At 44.9% G+C, this 18,716-nt stretch overlaps 1 protein-coding gene across 1 annotated transcript in view; it reads right to left on the minus strand.

Annotated features, from left to right (window-relative positions):
- abtb2b (ankyrin repeat and BTB (POZ) domain containing 2b) overlaps positions 1–17,404 on the minus strand; it is a 45,040-nt gene extending 27,636 nt beyond the window's left edge. Inside the window, exons 1-2 of the mRNA XM_018664114.2 lie at positions 17,120–17,404; positions 15,933–16,851 (exon numbers count right to left, since the gene is read on the minus strand). Of these exons, the coding sequence (XP_018519630.1) occupies positions 15,933–16,824 (892 nt within the window). The 5' untranslated portion in view covers positions 16,825–16,851; positions 17,120–17,404. The remainder of the gene's footprint in view (positions 1–15,932; positions 16,852–17,119) is intronic.
- Positions 17,405–18,716: the final 1,312 nt, after the last annotated feature.

Below are 18,716 nucleotides of genomic sequence, written 5' to 3' on the forward strand. Positions count from 1 at the left end.
ACACATGATGACATTCTGATAAATGTGCCAAGTGTAGTTTGACCACACACATATTAGCATAGAATTAAACAATGGAATGCACCAAGCATTGAGGTGTCATCAAATGTACAAATCATGAGGCCATGTGTCAGTCTCTCAGATGACAGCAGAGCAGAGATTGCGGCTGTAAATATTCTGTGTGTTTGTGACCTGGGTGTGTTAGGGACCTGCAGGGCGTGTCAGGATCCCCAGCTCTTTAGCAGGAGGCAGTAAACTACCTTTAACCAGACCAGTCACCTCAATCATCTGGCTGTATGACCCATCTGACACCCAAGGGAGGTTTACAACTCACCTCTGACCCTCAGACAGACAGACAGACACACACACACACACACACACCCTGTACACACCCCTGATGCATGCAATCAACACGGAGGGAGTGTCCACACCTCAAAAAGGGCCTGCTAAAAGGGACCATCCTCTTATGCAGTTATGCCACCTCTTGACCCCAGACTCTTCACACTCACAAAGCAACACTTACACACACAAGTCACACACTCACATTCATGCCATCCTCCTCTATGTCCATGCGGTGGTCAGCACTATGGGAAACACTAAAAGTTGAACAAAGCCTCATTGTTTCCATGTCATCATTAGACAAGTACATACACACAAATGCTTACCTACAGTACAATAGTCATGGACCAGGGGGTCAGGACCTCCCCAGTGCGTCACAGGATGAGAATAAAAAGATTTGCAAGATACCAGATAGAAAAGAAAAGAAAACATTTTTGATGCATGACTTCGTATATTTTGCCATCATCTATCTGTTTTTTCTTTCTACTGAATAGTTTTACCTTTTCTCTTTTCCTTGCCTCAAAATATGTTTAAAATGAAACATCTGAGAAAGTAAAATTACTTTGGTTAAACTGCTCACAGCTCATACATACAGCTACAGCTATACAAACTTTGATGAAGGTTTAAAAGAGAACAGACTGATTTTAACAACTACAATGCATAACACACACACACACACACACACACACACACACACTACCAGTGGAACCAAGTGAGGGTTACAGAGCCATCCATGTTGTCTTTGTGCACTCAAACTGATAAAATTATCATGCTCCCCTCTTTCCTCTTCCTATGGAAAAGACGATTTTGCTTACGTGACCTTCTCTTCACTTGATTGCACACTTTGTGCTAGAGAGGAAGCAAACTGGTGATAAAAAGAATGAATAAACAAAACACAAAGAATTAACTCTTGAAACAACAAAAGAAGAGAGATGTCAACCTGTAAATGTGTGACAGATAATGAGTGTTTATTTTGGCACACTCAGCTTATTTAAAAAAAGAGGAGCGCTGCATCATTTTCTCTGCCTTGATGGACAGATTTCTGAGTGTGTATGTTTCGCTCTGACTGTGAGCTGGCTGCATCTTTTTTAAATCCATTAAAAGTTTTCAAAGTTCTGTCCTTCAACTCCGGAGAGGTCGTTGCTATGACCTCACTCTGAAATTGTGAATACAGGTACCCATCATCCTGAGTCATCACTACTGTCATCTTGTCTTTCAAACACGAAGCGAACAGTGTTGCGACTCCAATACAAATAACTCACGTACCCGGTGTGATGACTGTTTGCTGCCTCTTCTCTGCAGGGGGCACCTGCACACACATTCCTCAGCCAAAGCATGGCAGCAACACAAATAAAAGTTGTGGGAGGCGAGCGTGTGTGTGTGTGCATATGCACAATGGGCGGGGTGTTAGTTGCTGCGTGTGTTCCCAGCTGTTGCCTTTGCAGGTGCTACAGGAAAGCTTGACTCAGTGTGTGTCATTGAAATACTTTATAAGGTCATCTCGACAACTTCAGACAGGTTTAATCTGCGCAGTCTGTTTTAATGTGTCTGTCCATGTGTGACTGTGCCTCTGCGCATGTGTATGTGTATTTGCGTTTGTGTGTTTTGCAGGTCATAGGAGGCTACTGTTCCACGGGTCTCTGAGGACCACCCACTGAAGAACTCTTCTCTAAGCAGCAGATGGAAAAAGAAAGACAAGGATCACAGACTAGGGGAGATATCACCTCAGGAGAGACCATTGCCTTTCTCAGTCTCTGCTTCCTTCCATCCCGTCATATTTCTTCTAACTATAAAACCAGAGCACTTTAACAAACAGAGCACTTTAAAAAGTACAAGCAATGTCAAAGCCAAAGGCCATTTGCTTTTTGCTGCTTAGGAAGCTGGGCAGTTCTCATGAGTCTGTGTGTGTGTGTGCACGCATGTGAATGAGTGTGTGTGTTAATGCATTTCTTCCTGAGTATTAGAGAAGACCCGGTCAATTCACTTCAACTGATGTTCCCACAGTGCTTCCCAAAGCCACAATGGCTAAATAATAGCTGACAGACTTTAAGCTGTTCCTAACACACAAACACAGAAACTCACACCCTGGCAAACACACATATAAATTTTAGACTAGCCACATTGTATATTACCCATTACGCCCTTTTTACAGAAATTAATAAAACCAAGTTTGGCAGGAAACAACCGATAAATCGTCATGAACGACACACACTTCATGAGTAAGGCCGTGTTACAATGTGAACAAAATCAGGGAATGGGGGAATATGGAAACGTTTCCAGATTGTTGTACGGTCAACCAACTCAGACTTGTAATATGTGCTGAGTGTCAGGCTCTAACCACCATGGGTATTGTTGGTAAATCATGACTAGTGAGAGGTGCTAGCCACATCCTGACCACACACACTAAACACACACAAACCCCTCTGCCCTTCCCAGGGAGACCCGACTGCCCAGCAGAGACCCTCTAAAGGAGTGGTGTGTGTGGGTGTGTGAGTGCTTTAGAAGAATGTTTGTGTGTAACAGATTGGGGGACTATTCTTGCACTCACTCACATAGCTCCTGTGCAAACAGCAGACTGAGTGACAAATCTGTTTTCGTTCTCCTTTTCCCACTGTTGGGTCTGTCTGGGTGTGATGATGATAGCTGAGCATGTGTGCAGGTCCTGGTGATCCTCATCAACGACCCCCCTGCTGCATTTGTGCCATGTCTGACAGGTTTTCACTCAACAAAATCTCAATTTTCAGCCCAGTACATCACCTTTTGTTATCCTTGCTCCAACTTTTAGTTCTCGCACTTCCTGCCCGATTCCAAGATCAACAGCCCCTGCTTTGCCCGCTTGGGAAACCCCATGACCACGACTGGCTAGACAGACAGGAGAGGCTTGTGGGATATTTCATGCAACTGTTAGCCAAGTGTTCAGAGTTGGAGTTTGGACTATCCAAAGCTTTAAGTTGGGAACAGGAACACACACACACACACACACACACACACACACACACACACACACACACACACACACACACACACACACATTGTTTTCCTACCATGGGACAACTCCCATTCTCCAATTTCAGCCTGTGAAGTCTCAGAAGCCATTGCAAAAGCTGCAGGGTGATAATTAGCTGCATTTTACCTTTTGCCACTAGGGAGAAACAAAACACACTGTAATGAAGATGGGAAGGATCTGGGGAGACCTTGTCTAAAAAAACATTTTTAAAAACCTGCATGAAGACAGTGATGGTATTTCAAGAAGGGAATGGAAAAAAAGAACTCTTCGGTCTCCTGCTGAAAGCCTGGGTGAGTCCATCAACAATTTGATACCCAGAGATTACTGCACATATTTAAAATCAAGCCTCCTGGTGTGTGTGTGTGGATATAATGATGCCTTCCCCAGCCGTTGTTTCTAAGCTACAGGTTCCCAGGGAGCCTGACAATAACGGCAGCCCTGCGCGGGAACTCTCTGGCTGACCCCGGGCCAGGAGACCTGGCAGGATGCACAAGAGACGGCTGCTGAGCCGACCGAAGTGAGAGAAGGAAAGAGAAAGTTTGGAAGATAGAAGACGGAGGGGAGGCAAGCCTTTCTCTGATTTGATTTTCAGACTGTGGTGACACAAAAACCAGCTTGCAGACATGCATGCATTCATACGTGACAAAGATAGCCCAAATGGAGAGCCAGAGAGTGTTATACGGAGAGTTGCATGCAAAAATGCACAAGCCAGGGCATGAATAGTACTTGACCTCATTGTGCTAGCCAGCTAACTGCTGACCTCACCACTCTGTAGCTACCAACACGAGTTGGTCAGAGGGTAATTATGGCCTTCAGAGCAGAAGCGCACTACAGCCAAGAACCACTAGGCAGGTTCATTTCTTGCTCTGTGATTTTTTTGTCTGTACTTGTCATTGTCCCTCACTCTTGCCTTTCCTTTTTCACTCTACTCTTCTCCCAGTCTGTATCTCTCAGCACAAACCATTACATCTACTTTTGTCACCTATGGGAGCCCTAATTGCCACATGTTAAACCTTTTTAAAAACACATTAATAGCACTTCTCTCCGCTCCTCTGCTGGAAAAGTTGTTAACTTGGCAAAACATGGTGCCACACCTTGTAAAACTCCATAAAGTTTCAACTAAATGTGTTTTGGTATGAGAGCCTCTAACACTTCTCTATCCATCTTCAGTTAAGAATTCATATGCAAATGCATGCACACACACATACAAACATCTGTCTTTCTCCCACTCACTGCCTCACACACACACACACACAAAATAACGTGTTATTGGTTTCCACATGCTCCCCTCTGCAGGAGATGATGATGGCATTTCAAGACTTGTGCAGAACACAGGGAGCAGCAAAAGAGATGAGAGGTGGAACCAAGAATTAGGAGAAGGAGGGAGGCAGGAGTGGAGAGAGAGAGAGAGAAAGAGAGAGAGATTGAGCTCTTGGGAGGTTTCCACAGGGTCAGGACAAGAAGAGGGGCCCCCACTAAAGTTTGTATCTCCCAGCATGGGACTGGAGATGTTAGCTGTTCATTCAGACAAGATGGATATCAAGAATCTGTTTTCCTCTCCTCTTTTTTCTCTCTCATCCACAGCAGATATCACACAAACACCCTAATGAGTATAAAAAGCACTAGTTGTCACACCTGCATCCAGGGAAAAAGCTCACCTCATGCCGATAGTGTAAATTCCTTTCTATCACTGTCTGTCTGCTACTTATCAGTCTGTGTCTCTATCTCAAGTGATTTTTGATTCTCTGTGTGTGTTCGCATGTAGTGCTGTTCTCTGTGTGTGTTATCTTTGTCTATTCAGACAGCAAGACTGAGCAACAATGTTATCAGAGCTACAGAGATGCATCAAGACATCTCCTTCCTGCTTTTTTCACATGTGGGCTTGCCTCTCTGTTAACTCACTCCATTGTTCTCCTGAAGTCAGATTGCCTGTCTGCAGACCTTATGTCAAAACAAAGCTTCTCAGCATAACAAAATAAAACATCTTTGTCAAAATGTTTGTATGAAACCACCTTGATGTAAAAGCTGCACTCACTCCACAGTTTGGCTGGGGCTCAGCTGACCTGCTGGGTGGGTGTTGCAGTATTTATGACTTGCTGACCCTCAGGCTGACTTCCTCCCCCCATCGCCCACCTTAAACTCCTGACACATCTGCCCCTTTCAGCCCCATCATGCAGACACACACACCCCTTCTTAGCACCTGACTGGACTGCTGAAAGGCTCCTTCTGTAGGCTGAAGACTTTCCTCTCCAAAGCAGGCTATTAACTGTAGACAAAGCATGGAATTGTTGGTGCGTTTAGTTAATAACAGAAAGGTGTGTTGACCTCTCCAGCTTCAGAACTTCCTCCCTCTTGACCTCTGTCAGAGTGAGTGCTCGGCTGGGTCTTACATATATATTATATATTTAACTACTGTTGGGCTGCCTTTGAGAGTGCCTTTACAACACCTTTTAACAGAAGCACCATAAAGCCAGGACACTGACACATTGACACATGTATGTACAGTATGTGCACTGTATGGGCTGTAACCTAATGTTAAACACATGGAAAATAATGAGAATGCTTGTTCAATAGAGCCGAAATTAGTCACACTTGTGTCTACAGGCCATATGGGTGGAACAAATGTCTAATCCTAACATGTTTAATAATCCCATTGGGTTTATATAGAGTTAAAACTAATCAGGTTTGATGAGCTGATGACCATGTTGGCATTGTGACAGTTTTTTGAGGCTGTATTTTACTTTTTGAGGAAGAAAAGAAGTGCTCTGTGCCTGGCTTAAGCTGTTCTCTGTTTAACTGCTGTCTGACTGACTTCCTCTACAGCAGTCTCCACTCCTCTGCATAGAAAGAGACACACTACCAACAAGTCACTCAAGATATTATTAGTCCAATTCATATTCAAACATTATGCACTGACAGACACAAGACACACTGCAGAATTAATCAGTTCAAACAGGGAAAAATAAAAATAATGCGCCCATCTTTTGAAGAGAAGCATCGTCTTCACAAGTGCTTAGCTGTGTGACACAAGTCAAACCAAAGAAAATTTCTCTGAATGTGCTCAAAGAAGGCGTCCTTTCATCAATGTGAAATTCCACCACATACCACCCAATTCCTTCTTCTAACTTCTCCCCCCCAGCCCTGCTCAATGGGCAGATTATCTCAATGTTGAAGAGGAAACTTGGCCACCATCACTGGAGTGTATTATGTCCAGCACTGTCTGTGACCCAACAGTGACACACAGATGGCCAACACAACAGAGACAGAGACAGAGACAGTACAGCCAGCAAAGAGAGACAGAGCAGATGTGGGTGAATAGACAGATAGACACAAACTGAGCACATACTTACACAGACATGGACCCACACATGTACACATTTACACACAGATGTAGCCTAAATTAGTGGGATCATACCCAAAGAGACATATCCTGTACAGACACACACTAACATAAACAAAGTGTCAGGTCAGAGTTGTATCATCGCAGCAGCCGTACACATGGGCAGTCAAGCCGCACAAGTTTTCCCTGCCACACAAACACAACATAGGCACAAACCCAAACAGACTCCTCAGCATTTTCAAAGGGAACGCAAAGACATGGTGATTATGTGTAATAAGGAGCCTCTTAAGTCTTGCAGTGGAAATACAGGCCAACCTGATGACTGTTCCAGCTCTGTCGGAGTCCCCTAAACATTATCTAAACCTTCATATGTTTATGCACACTGAACACTCAAATCACAGTGTATGGCAGGGATTCTTGAAAATCACACCTCCACCTTCACTAAATATGTTCTGTTACTAGCTTTCCCTAAAAATACACATCTTCTTTTGGTTACCTTTGGGCTCCAAGCTGTTTGTTTTGGTGCAAAGAAGAAGTCCACATGTGGTGAATGTGCCGTGTAGATCTTATCGACAGAAAGAGACTAAAGGCTACGGCCAAGGGTGTCCTGTCTTGACAGAGTCTGTTTTCCTGTGCCCACATGTGTTCTCCATATGGCCCCTGATCTAAATGTGCTCCTTCCCTCCACTAACCACGAGGGACTTCCAGGAAGCCTTACTGTACATGGTTTTGGTCTAAATATGCTGTGTGTGCCACTGTGGCTCTTTTTAATCACCACATGTCTATCTGAATGACCTTGACCCAACAGGTGATGTTTTTAGGGGATGGCACTGGCTGCAGGGTTGCAAATGGCAAAGTTTTGGAAAATGAAACTGAAAAGTAAACTTAGTGTTGCAGAGAACAAAGCAGGAAGCAGAAAAAGGAGAAGGCACAGAGAGAAGAGGGAAAGTTCTACAAGAGAGGACCAGAGCCAGAGATTGCAATCAGTGTGGGTTGAGAACCACTAACAACACTGGAAAGATAGAGATAAAAAGTAGAGAGTCGAAAGGACATTGGAGGAGCATGGTGTGGTGTTATGAGGGTTGGAAAACAGATGAGCAGGTTTGATGGAGCATAACAGGAGAAACACTCTCAAATCATTTACTTAAAAGGACTTCAATCCACGGCGGTTTGGCTATCAGCGCAATTTTGGGGGAGGGGTGACATATCCTGTGATGTGGGCAAAGAGAGATCAAGCCACTGAGCCTCAGTGTTTACGTACGTGTTGTTGCTGACGAAGCTTCAGGCTCAATGCACAAACAAACACATTCCAGTCTCTGACAGGGGAGAGGCCAGACAAATGAGAGAGGGGCGGGCGGTGAGAGGGAAAGGAGGGTGAAGAAGCAGAGAGAGAGGTAATGAGGATTATCCCTGCTCACAGTAGCAATGAAACCATTGGAACTATGCAGCATCCATTCATGTCACCGCAAATTTGATGGACTTTTCAAGAAAGTCAGAAAGAGCAAAGCAATCTCAGCCCTGTGCTTTTATTCCTAAGAGAGCTACTTCTCCTCGGGTTTAGTCAAACAGGACTAGACACCCTGAGTCTCCATGCAACACTCTAATTGGATGCCTGCCTCAACTGTCACTCAGTCAGCCCTCCATCAACCATGCTGACAGGAAAGGCCAACACGTACACACACTCACACGCACAATGCAGTCCTTTTCAAAAGCACAGATACCATCAGTGTCACAGGAGATGGGAAAGACAGCAAGACATCAAAGCAAAAAAAGAAGAAGAAATGTTGATGGCTGTGGTGGCCTACTTATGACTGAGGGGCAGCATACCACACAGACACTCACACACCTCAGTTAACCTGTCACGATGGGCACTTTGCCGACTGAACCTGCCCCACTCGCCAACAGACTTGTCATAAAAGCTGCTGTTACTTTTCCACTCTCCTTCTTGTTCTTTTTCATTCTCTTTCTCTCTTGATCCAACTTCTCCCTCCGGAAAATTGGCCGTCTGTTTGGGGTGTTGGAGAAACCGCTTCCAAACATTGTGCAAGCTGTAAACTATTGCTCAGCCTGTTGAATTGTGAGGCAGTTCCTGGTTTTAAGGAGCAGGTATACTGTGTAAGTTCCTCCTTCTGATGTATACTTTAAGGACTCATGGCAATAAAACCAAACTGGGAGGTGATCCACAGTCAAGAAGCAGGAATGGAAGTCTTTGACAGAGTGTCTCTGTCTACTGGCAGTGTTTGCATACTCCACCCTCTGTACACTCACAAATTCAGTAGTCATGCAAGTCTGAAGTAAAAAGAATCTTCTCCTCTTTATCTGCACTATCTGAGAGGCAGTGTACCAATGAATGTGTCGAGTTTTTTTTTTTTTTATTGCTGTTTGTTGTGTATGCCGACTATAGTAACAGAGTGATGGTCAAAATGGCAAAATGCCAATCTCATCCTTCTGTCTTGATTATGACAAATCCACATCATCATAAATTACATGTATATTAATAAATATTGGATGTATATCTGTCTGAAGAAAGGAAGGTGGGCAGAGGAAGAAGGAGTCATGTGCTCAACAGTGTGTCCATAGACAAGTGTGTTTGCTTTTCCAGTGCAATGTATCTAAGCTTTGCCATTCAGCCTCCACACAGTGCTGCTCTGACTCCACTGGACAAAGAGGTCACTGACAGCATCACAAAAAGCTCCCTCTTTCAGCCCGTTTACAAAAACAACAGTTTAGACTTGAAAGGAAAAAGAAAAAAAATCTTCACTTTCCTAGCTTGGCTGAAGAACATCCAAAAGAAGCTGTGTCCTTTTTTTTTCAGTGCCGGCTAAGGGAAATGATCACAGCCCTTCCTTTGGCATACATATATGCATACACAGGAGCAATCCTACACACACAAACTTGACCTCAGCTGAAGAGATTTGGCTCTGGCCAACCTGGATACATGGATCCCAATCAGAGAGAGGATATGTGGGATTGCAGCTCCATCTCTCCCTCAAACGCTTTCTATCTCTCCATGGCTCCATCCAGCCAAGCCAGTATGACTCCAACAGATTTCACCAGAGAACACAGCAAGGGGTTATTACATCCAATCCCTGGTCAGACAAATCTGTTTCCACTTAAACTACACACTCCCCGATCCCCCTCTACACACTCTCACTCTCCTCACTTCCCCCCCAGTCTGCCCATCTGATCTGTTTGTGTGTAATTAAATATTACAACCAAATCACCCACAGAATCGCTCTGTATCGACTGCTGTAACTGGCTTCAGTTTTGCTGGAGCACACATGCAGAGAAACTGACGCATGCCAGCTAATGCCTATTAACAATTAGAGCTGTGATGGTTGGCATTGATTTTTCAGGGGTAAGGAGCAGGAAAACTGATGATTTTAGTGGGGGTTTTGTGGTTTGACACAGACTCAGAGAGTTAGTCAAAGTTTACTCTATGTGAAATCTGTACTAATGTTTGAAAGTAAGGCGGAACTGATATGCACTGCTGCAGAAACAACCAAATTAAAAGACTGAATGGAGTACTGTGTATGTCTTTTCCTTTGTAAACCATACTTTGTAACACTTAATCAAGCCATCCCTTACTGAAATAACTGAGTGAGAGGGTGGTGTGGCTGTAGGATGGATAGCGTTTTAGTAGCAATAACAGTTTTCTTACAGGGACTGACTGTACTTGGTTTACGTCTGGGGTGGTTACAATAAAAGTCTTTTTAATGTAACAAAGCAGCTTATTATGCAGTTTGTTTTTGTGTGTGTGTGTGGGGGGGCATTTAGGTCACAATTACAGTATACACTGTAGTGAAGATTACACTTTGTCAGGTCAGATTCATTTTAAGAAAGACAATATCTAAAAGTTCATTAGGTTTTTTTTCCCTAAACAAGTTTTTTTTTTTTTTTTTTTTTTTTTTTTAATTTAAATTAGCAAATGTATTTCTGCCTCAGGCTGTTTAGTGAGTTAACAACACTTATGTAAGCTGTTTTGTTGTCATTCCAATGTTGTGTGGAAGTCAGACAAGCCTGACTTCTCCAGTAGCATGTCAGTAGTAGAAATATGGGCTGCAGGAGCTACATCTTATAAGAAAACAGGCCTTGTTATCCTCCATCCTCTCACCTTGATCCTCCTCTCATCACTACATCTAGGCCATAAAGTTAGAAAGCATTTTCTCCTGCACCTCAAACTCAGTCTTGCTCATCAAATCCAATGTTGAATCATTATCAGTTATGTTGTCATCCTACCTCTTTTTTCCTTTTTGGATAGTGTTGCTATAGCTACTGATTAAGTGGGCAAGATGGACAAAAAAAGACTCTGGTAACCTGTGGCAACCAAGGCCAATATGATCCAAAGAGGTATAAACAGTGATGGCCTGTGTCTGTATTTTCTGCCAGTCATCCTCAAAAACAAAGTCACCTCCTCAACTTCCGTCCAAGGTTTCAGAAGCTGGCCTTTATTACATCTGGCCTTGCACCACCATTCAAGTAATTTGTCCTTTTATGAATACTGTCCAGGCCCACGGTGCGCATTTGCATATTTTTGTCTATTTCCATTGCTCATTTGCACCTTAAGGCAGGAAAATGTATCTGCGCAAGCATCTGTGCATTAAGTATATAATGACTACATAAAAAGCATTTAAATTACTCGGATACTGACAATTTTTATGTCATAACAAGTCCAACTGTCAACTGTATGGCTATGGGCCACATCCACTGGCTTCATGGCAAAAATGGCAACATTTTCAAGTCCTCAACCCCACATATTTTTCTATTGAGAAACACTTAATTTCACTAGTATGACTCCCACTGACCATTAAAATTTGGCCTTTGACACCTCACACTCAGATTTCACTATTATTTCAGTCTCCAACACAGGTGCATGTGGCAGCTCGGTCTCTAAGCCAGACTTCACATTGGGATGATGTGATGCACAGTGGTTCCTTTCAACAAAACCATTGCTACCATCTAGGCAATGCGCTAAGCCGTCTGGTCCAAGATTCCAGCCATCTTCCAGCCAGTCTTCCTGTTTCCCTCGTTAGCTACCCGGGCTGCAACCCCAACCCCAACGTACAGGACAGATTCCCTCGAGGACCACGGCCAGGACTCCGCGGTAACGCATGTGACACACTGGCTGCACATTTTCCAATTTAAACAAGCCAAATAACCTCAATTCCAATCTTAACTCCACCGTTCTCTCTGGACAGAATAAAGACTCAACCACTACTCTCCAGGAATGTGATTAGAAAGACTAAATCAAGATGCAGAGACATGAACGCTTTCAAGTTTGCTGTCGCTATTTCTGTCTATTTGTATCTATTGGCCTTTTTTCCCTTGAGTATCTGTCATCTCCATCTTTCTTTTCTTCCTCCCTATCAGTGCTTTACTGTAAACAGTGTTAAGAAGCATGACTCATACTGCTGTAATGTAAAAGGAGGAGCGTGGCTGGAGATCAAAATAATGACTGTGAAGTTTCAAAGAAGAGAGGAGCAAGTAAAGACAGGCTACACACCAGGGAGTATACAATATGTTAAGAAGGTTATTTGACTTTGATTGATAATTAATTTCACAAACTAAATGACTTGTGTTAAAGTATGTCTAATCCACTGGATCCTGAATCCACGTAATATCAAGAGACAAATCATTTGTGGTGTCATATCTGTGAAAACATTACTCACGGTTTTCCTAGAATAGTCTATACCCACACAAGTACATTTAAGCACCCACAGATGAGCACATTGAAACACATGTGCACACCAGCACTCTAATGGGTTAGTGTTTTCACAGCTGAGACCGGACAAGAGGCCAGTGCAAACAGTGAAATGGACCATCGGTGTATATGTGTGTGTGTGTGTGTGTGTGTGTGTGTGTAGCCTGGAGTGGTACATGTACCCGCACATAACACTCTCACCCAAACATGAATTGTAATGTTTTGTGAAGGATTAACCCTTATTATCCACCAAAGTCATATGACTTATGGTCTTAACTATTCACACACTGACCTGCTGAAAGCACTCACAAGGTTAACCTAAATTCATCTGTTCAGTCATCAGGCCAAATACAGGCTTATTGTTAATGCCTGGGCAAATATGCTGCGTGCCGATCACGCATGCATCGCACAAGGATGAACTTAAGTCTAGTTCACCATAATGTCCCGATATGTTTTCCAAAACTGTATCTGATCCTGTTCCAGATTTGTGGAGCAGGGAGTGTATTTTCAGAGTGCTGGTTTCCCCATCTGTGTGACCACAGTGCTGGGCTGCTCTCTCTCTCTCTTACTGCCCACTGTTCCCACGCCTCATTCTGGGCTAAATACATATTTAGGGAAATACTGAGCAGCAAATCATATGCCCTGTTCTCTCAGGGCACCCAAAACCCATTACTCACAGGCTTTTTTACTACCTTCATAGACCTGGTGCAGAAAAACTGAACTTTGTTTTTTGTTAGTTCTGGACCAAATCATAGTTTATCTATTCAGGTAAATTTTACTGAGCATGAATGCTCTCTTTCAACCAGTCCCTGCCTCAGGTTCATACAGTTGTTCACATTCAAGCCTTAAAGCAGCCTTTTACAACCATAATCTTCTGCTAGTGACCACTGCAAAGCTTGGAGCCACTGAGAGAGTTAACAGCCATTGAGGACTAGTGACCTTCTAGTCACTAGTCTGCATATGTAACTATTGTTCCTGCTACAAAGTGGGAAACAAATACAGACACTACAAAGTCAGAAAAGATTTCAAAAGCTCCACAAAAACTTCAATAAGGCTGCATTTTGACAGATGTACTTTAACAGACATCTGTGTGCCAGTCATAAAGATCAATGATTTCGTAGCCACTTCCACTGTCCATTAGTAAATCTACAACTCTGCACTTTAAAATGCCCCACAGTACTATCAATACAAATTAAACCAGGAAGAGCTCGCTCATGCCATTTCCTTGTGAGAAGAAATGAATGACAAATGGATTCCTCTATATAGCGGTACTATGCAGTGAGTTCAAGCAGTGCCGTGGAGCCATTTGAACACATGCAGAGCTGACTAAATAGGTTTCAGGGACTGTGTGTGTACGTGAATGTGCTCGTACGAGTGTGTGCATGAGTAATGAATAAGATCCTGGCACATCACAGCCGAGTTCCTCTAATGCACTCCCTGTAGACTAGAAGAAATAAACAGATAAAGATGAAGTGGACGTGAATGCAATAGCAAAGAGAGAGAGAGAGAGAGAGCCAAGAGTGAGAGTGAGCAAGAGAGGGCAGGAGGAGAGGAGGGAGGGAGGGAGTTTTCAGAATTGTTATTGGAGCCGTAGAAGTCATTTCTGACTTAAAGAGTTCCAGATGTGGGCCAGCCCCTGAGAAAAGGAAAGAATTGGAGAAACTGAGAGAAATCAAGAGGGAGGGAGGAGTATTTATCAGACTGTGCCCTTCCATATGATCAGTAGTCTACCCTCCCATACGGAGTCTGGTTTGAAAGCGGAAAAAGGATCTTTGCTTTTGTGTACACTGGTGGTTGTGGTGGGAAAGGGACTTTGGTGGGGGGTGGGGGGGTTGAAAGGCAGGTTTAGGGTGTGGGGTGTCAGGTGGTGAGGTGGTAAGGTGGTAGAGGGGTGTGCGGCTTGCACAGCCCAGTCTCGGGTCTATAAAAAGCTGGGGTGGTCAGAATAATGGTCTGTTGTTATTACACACACGGACGGACACACACACACACACACACACACACACACACACACACACACACACACACACACACACACACACACACACACGGGTCTTTCTCAAAACCAATGACTGAACTCACCAAAATAGGCCAGTCAAAACCCAACCAAAGGCCATCTGGTTAAATACTGGGACAAAAGCTGCTCTTTAACTTATTTTGCAATGAAACTGCTCCAACGCAAGCATATGGCCAGATAACAGAGAAATTCAATGCACTCCACTCTATTTAGCATTTGCAGGCTTAAATGGAGTGCACATTACAATGAAACCAGTGGTTGCTGCACAGAATATGAAATGTAAGAGTGAGTAAGTGTGTGCAAGTACTGTTTGTTAAGTGCTGATTGATCTCAGGCCTTTAGGAGGTTGGCAGTATTAACATCTTCTTCACACACAGGCCATGCTTCCACAGAAAGGTGTGCCTGCACGATGACGTCTTAAGATCAATCATGAGACTGTTAATTGCAGCCTTGTAATGATGGCTATCCCCTCTTATTTTCTCTCTCCCACTGTCTGTGTTGTGTGAAAGTGTATGGATGTGTGCGCTCGTGTGCCCAGCTTCCCCAGCATTTGTTTTCTCTCCCTCTGCGTTGGGCTAAGCTGCACGATCACACAACAAAAGCCTATTGTGCTCCAGTAAAAAGCTCTGCTCCAGGGAGCTGGTAGTGGGCCACAAACAAAGGCTGGTTACATTGTCCCAACACAAGCTCATGAATCAGTCCGACACTGGGCTGCCAAAACAGCCACGGAAAGAGCGCAATGAGTCTACTAGGGTTTGACAAAGAGGCAAGAGAAAGAGAGCTGATTGAGGAGAGATGTGAGGGTGGAGGAAACAAACGGACAGGGAGCAGGATGCACAGCTGGAGCTGGAGGAGGGAGAGAGAGAGGGGGATGCAAGATATGTGGAGATGGTGGTGGGTGAAAGGGATTTGCCCAACAGGAGGAGGAGAGCAGGATGAGGATATGGTGGAAGGGAAGGATTTTTAAAGGGAGTGCAGCCAACACAGCAGGGGGAGGAGAGGTGAAGTCAGTGCAAACAGAGAATTGTGTCAACAGACAAGCCTCCTGCCTGGGCTCTGAGGGCTCTCTACACCCCAAAATCACAACAGCAGAGCAAGTGTGACATGTGAGGACTCAATCTGGAGTGAGGTAGTTAAAATCAAATTTGGCTGTTCACCACAGAATAGAGCAGTCATTTCTCCAAGTACAACCTTGGTCAGAGAGAAAATACTTCCTTTGTTCATATCAGATGCCTCTGCACTGCTATTTTCCTATTCTGACAGGTGAAATTAGCAACGAATCCATCAAATGCTCACACACAAAACGCTGCTATTGTATCCAGCAGCAGGCCACATTTCACCTTTTCCACACACGTGGGCTGTGAAGGAGTGGAAAGTGGTGACCAGCACTCTGGAAGGAGAGTGTGTGACGGTGAAAAAAAAAGTTTGGGGTGAATTATGACATCTACTGAACAAGACGAACAATTTACATTCGAATCCACTGCACATTTTGCTGCTCAGAGCACTTAAAGGGATTTGAAAGTATACTTACCACTGGCGTTCTTCCCGCAGATCAGGTGCTCGTAGTGCTGCAGTACCCCCCACAGCTCCGCGTCATTGTTCACCACCACCTCAAGGGCCTCCGCGCTCACCGGGGCACTACCTGACCCCGAATCCGGCCCCGAGTGACCCCTCTCGGCTATCAGCACCCGGGCTCCTATCTCCTCCACCAGAGCCTCCATGCATGCCGTCAGACATATAGCCGCGTACTCGTGGATGCGCACCGAGATGCGGGTGTCCACCATCCAGCGGAAGAAGCGTCCCACGGAGAAAGAGAGGCCGCAGCGGGCGGACTTGCCCTTCCTCAGCAGCTCCCCGGCGCTCATGCTGTACATGGAGATAGCCTTGACCGTGGCGGAGACGCAGTGGTCGGCCAGGGCCCAGCTGAGCACCAGCCTCATGGCGCTCTGCACCTCGAAGCGCGTGCAGCGGCAGTGCATGACGCTGAGCCGCTGCGCTTCTCTGGAGATACGGATCAGAGCCCTGCGGAGGAGAGATGACAGCCGCTTCACGGCCTCCAGGGAGAACACAGGTGCGGGTCCCCCTTTGATGCCCCCGCTCTCGGCCACTTTGCGCAGTATTTTGGCCACCTCCTCTTCGGTCCAGGGGAACTCTTCCAGTTCAGGTAAGCGGGGGCACTTTGAGAAGATGTCCTCCGGGTCTTCGGGGAGGACAGTGTTGACCGTGTCCCAGCTGTTGTTCCTGCTGTTCATGGAGCCGGAGTAGTACCACCAGTTGCCCCGGTGAGGGGCCGTGATGAAGGCCTGGGAGTTTGACTTGGAGGAGGACAGGCTTAGGGATTTACAGGAGTCCCCCGCCCCGTAGCCCGAGTCCAGCGTCAGGTCCTCCAGGGTTTTCATGTGGACATTGCTCAAACCGGCCATTATTGTGAGACGCCTTTCACAGGGGTTCTTTGGAAAGAGCGGAAAACCTGGTCAGCGGTTTACCTGGACGTGTATCAAGCAGCCGTCGAAACTCCCCGCCGAGCTGGACGAACTGGTTACACAGCGCTACACTTGTCAGACATGCTGCTTAACAGAGTTCAGTGTAGGACAGCGAAGAAACAACACAACTGCACAAGCAGATTAAGTCCTCGAGACGGGATTTTCTTTTAAATACGCCCTGTAACGTCGTTAACAAACGATACAGCAAGGATAATTAAAGTTGCACCCGCCTCACCTTTACCCCGGGCAGCGCAGGGATTTAAACTTTCCTCCAGTGTCCACAGTCTTTTAAAACACGACGAAATGTCTCCTCGCTCTCTAAACACTGCCGGAACCGAGTTCAGTTACAAAAATAAGTGCCGTGTAGCCGCTCAACAGACGGAAACTGTTTCCTTTTCGCAAACAACCGTGGAAAAAGTCCGCGTTAGTCTACCTCATCGCTCTCCTGTCCCGGTGCTTCGTTAGGAACAGCCTGCCGGAGAGACTAAGCTACAGATGTACGAGAGGAGGGACTGCTGCCGATTGACTACACGGAAGCGGCACAGACGCCAATCAGGAGAGGGCCGACTTTTGCGGCAGCCAATCAAAACCCGCTCCAAATCTTTCCTAAGTCTGGGAGAATAAGTAAAACTTTGTTTTGCCTCAAATGAGCATCAAACAGATTCCCGTAACACGTGTGACCTACATATAGCTGCATTTGCTTTCATTCACGAGTTTTCTTTTTCACGCACTGACACAACACCACCTCGTCAGCTGTTGTTGCGTTCACAGTCTTTATATGTTCATTAGTTTCATTTTTACCACTTATTTTTCTGAGTAACACATAAATTCGTGGCTAGTTCCCTTTTTTATATTTACGAGTGTGGGGAAATTCTTCTGGTTTGTTGCTGGAACCAAAATGCACACCAAGCAGACTCCAGTTATCTCCTCATGTTGACTCATGGGGGACTTGGCTTTCTGCCTGCACATTAGCTAATCTCTCACCTGCAGCCTGTAACAGAAATTGAATCTTTTTAAGCTCTTGGTAATGGTGTAAGAGGTGGAGTAACGTTTACTTTGATTTGATGAGGCTTTGGCTTTTTCACTTTTTCACTGAAAGTGCATTTGAAACGCTTATTTAAGATTGTGCTGAAGACAGGGGCGTTGTAATATTGTGAGTAAGTATGCACAGTTTATCTCTGTTTTTCTTCTCTTTTTTCATTCCTAACTAAGAAATTGTGTACTGGCTCATATGGGTTGTACCCCATGCCCTACTTTGCGCTCAAACACAACCAGTTGAGCCGAGGTAATGCCAAAGAAGTGGTCGTTCTTGCTTTCAAAACAAAGTGTGAGCAAATCCTCTTACAAAACTTCACAGTTTAGATTGCCATGTGGTCCTGTTTGTTGTTGCTGGTTAGGTGGTGTAACATGCTTGAGGTGAAATAAACCAAACATGTTGAAGAGGCCTGTGACGACCTGTTTCTCATCACTCTACACTCACGTAGACAGGTAGGGTGGGTCCCCACTGGGACAGAGTCCAACACTATTACATAATGGGTTTAGTGCACTTGCATGCCTGTGAGACTGCAGCACATTGTGGAAGTGTGAAGACGTGTATGAAGACCTGTAATTCAGGGGACATACTACACTATGTATGTACTTAAAGTGGAAAAACTGACAAACACATGTAAGCGCTCACACACCGGAGTCTATGAATCACTCAGTCAGGGGAAGTGAAAACATAGTCAACCTTTCAGTTAGCCCCCCCTGGCTTTCCTCTTAGTAAAATCTATTCTAAATGAGATCAGAAGAGACATACAGGGCGTAGGGGAGATCACAGCTGGTTAGCGCTT

The sequence above is a fragment of the Lates calcarifer genome, linkage group LG10 (assembly GCF_001640805.2).
Source record: "Lates calcarifer isolate ASB-BC8 linkage group LG10, TLL_Latcal_v3, whole genome shotgun sequence".
NCBI classification, from domain to species: Eukaryota; Metazoa; Chordata; class Actinopteri; family Centropomidae; genus Lates; species Lates calcarifer.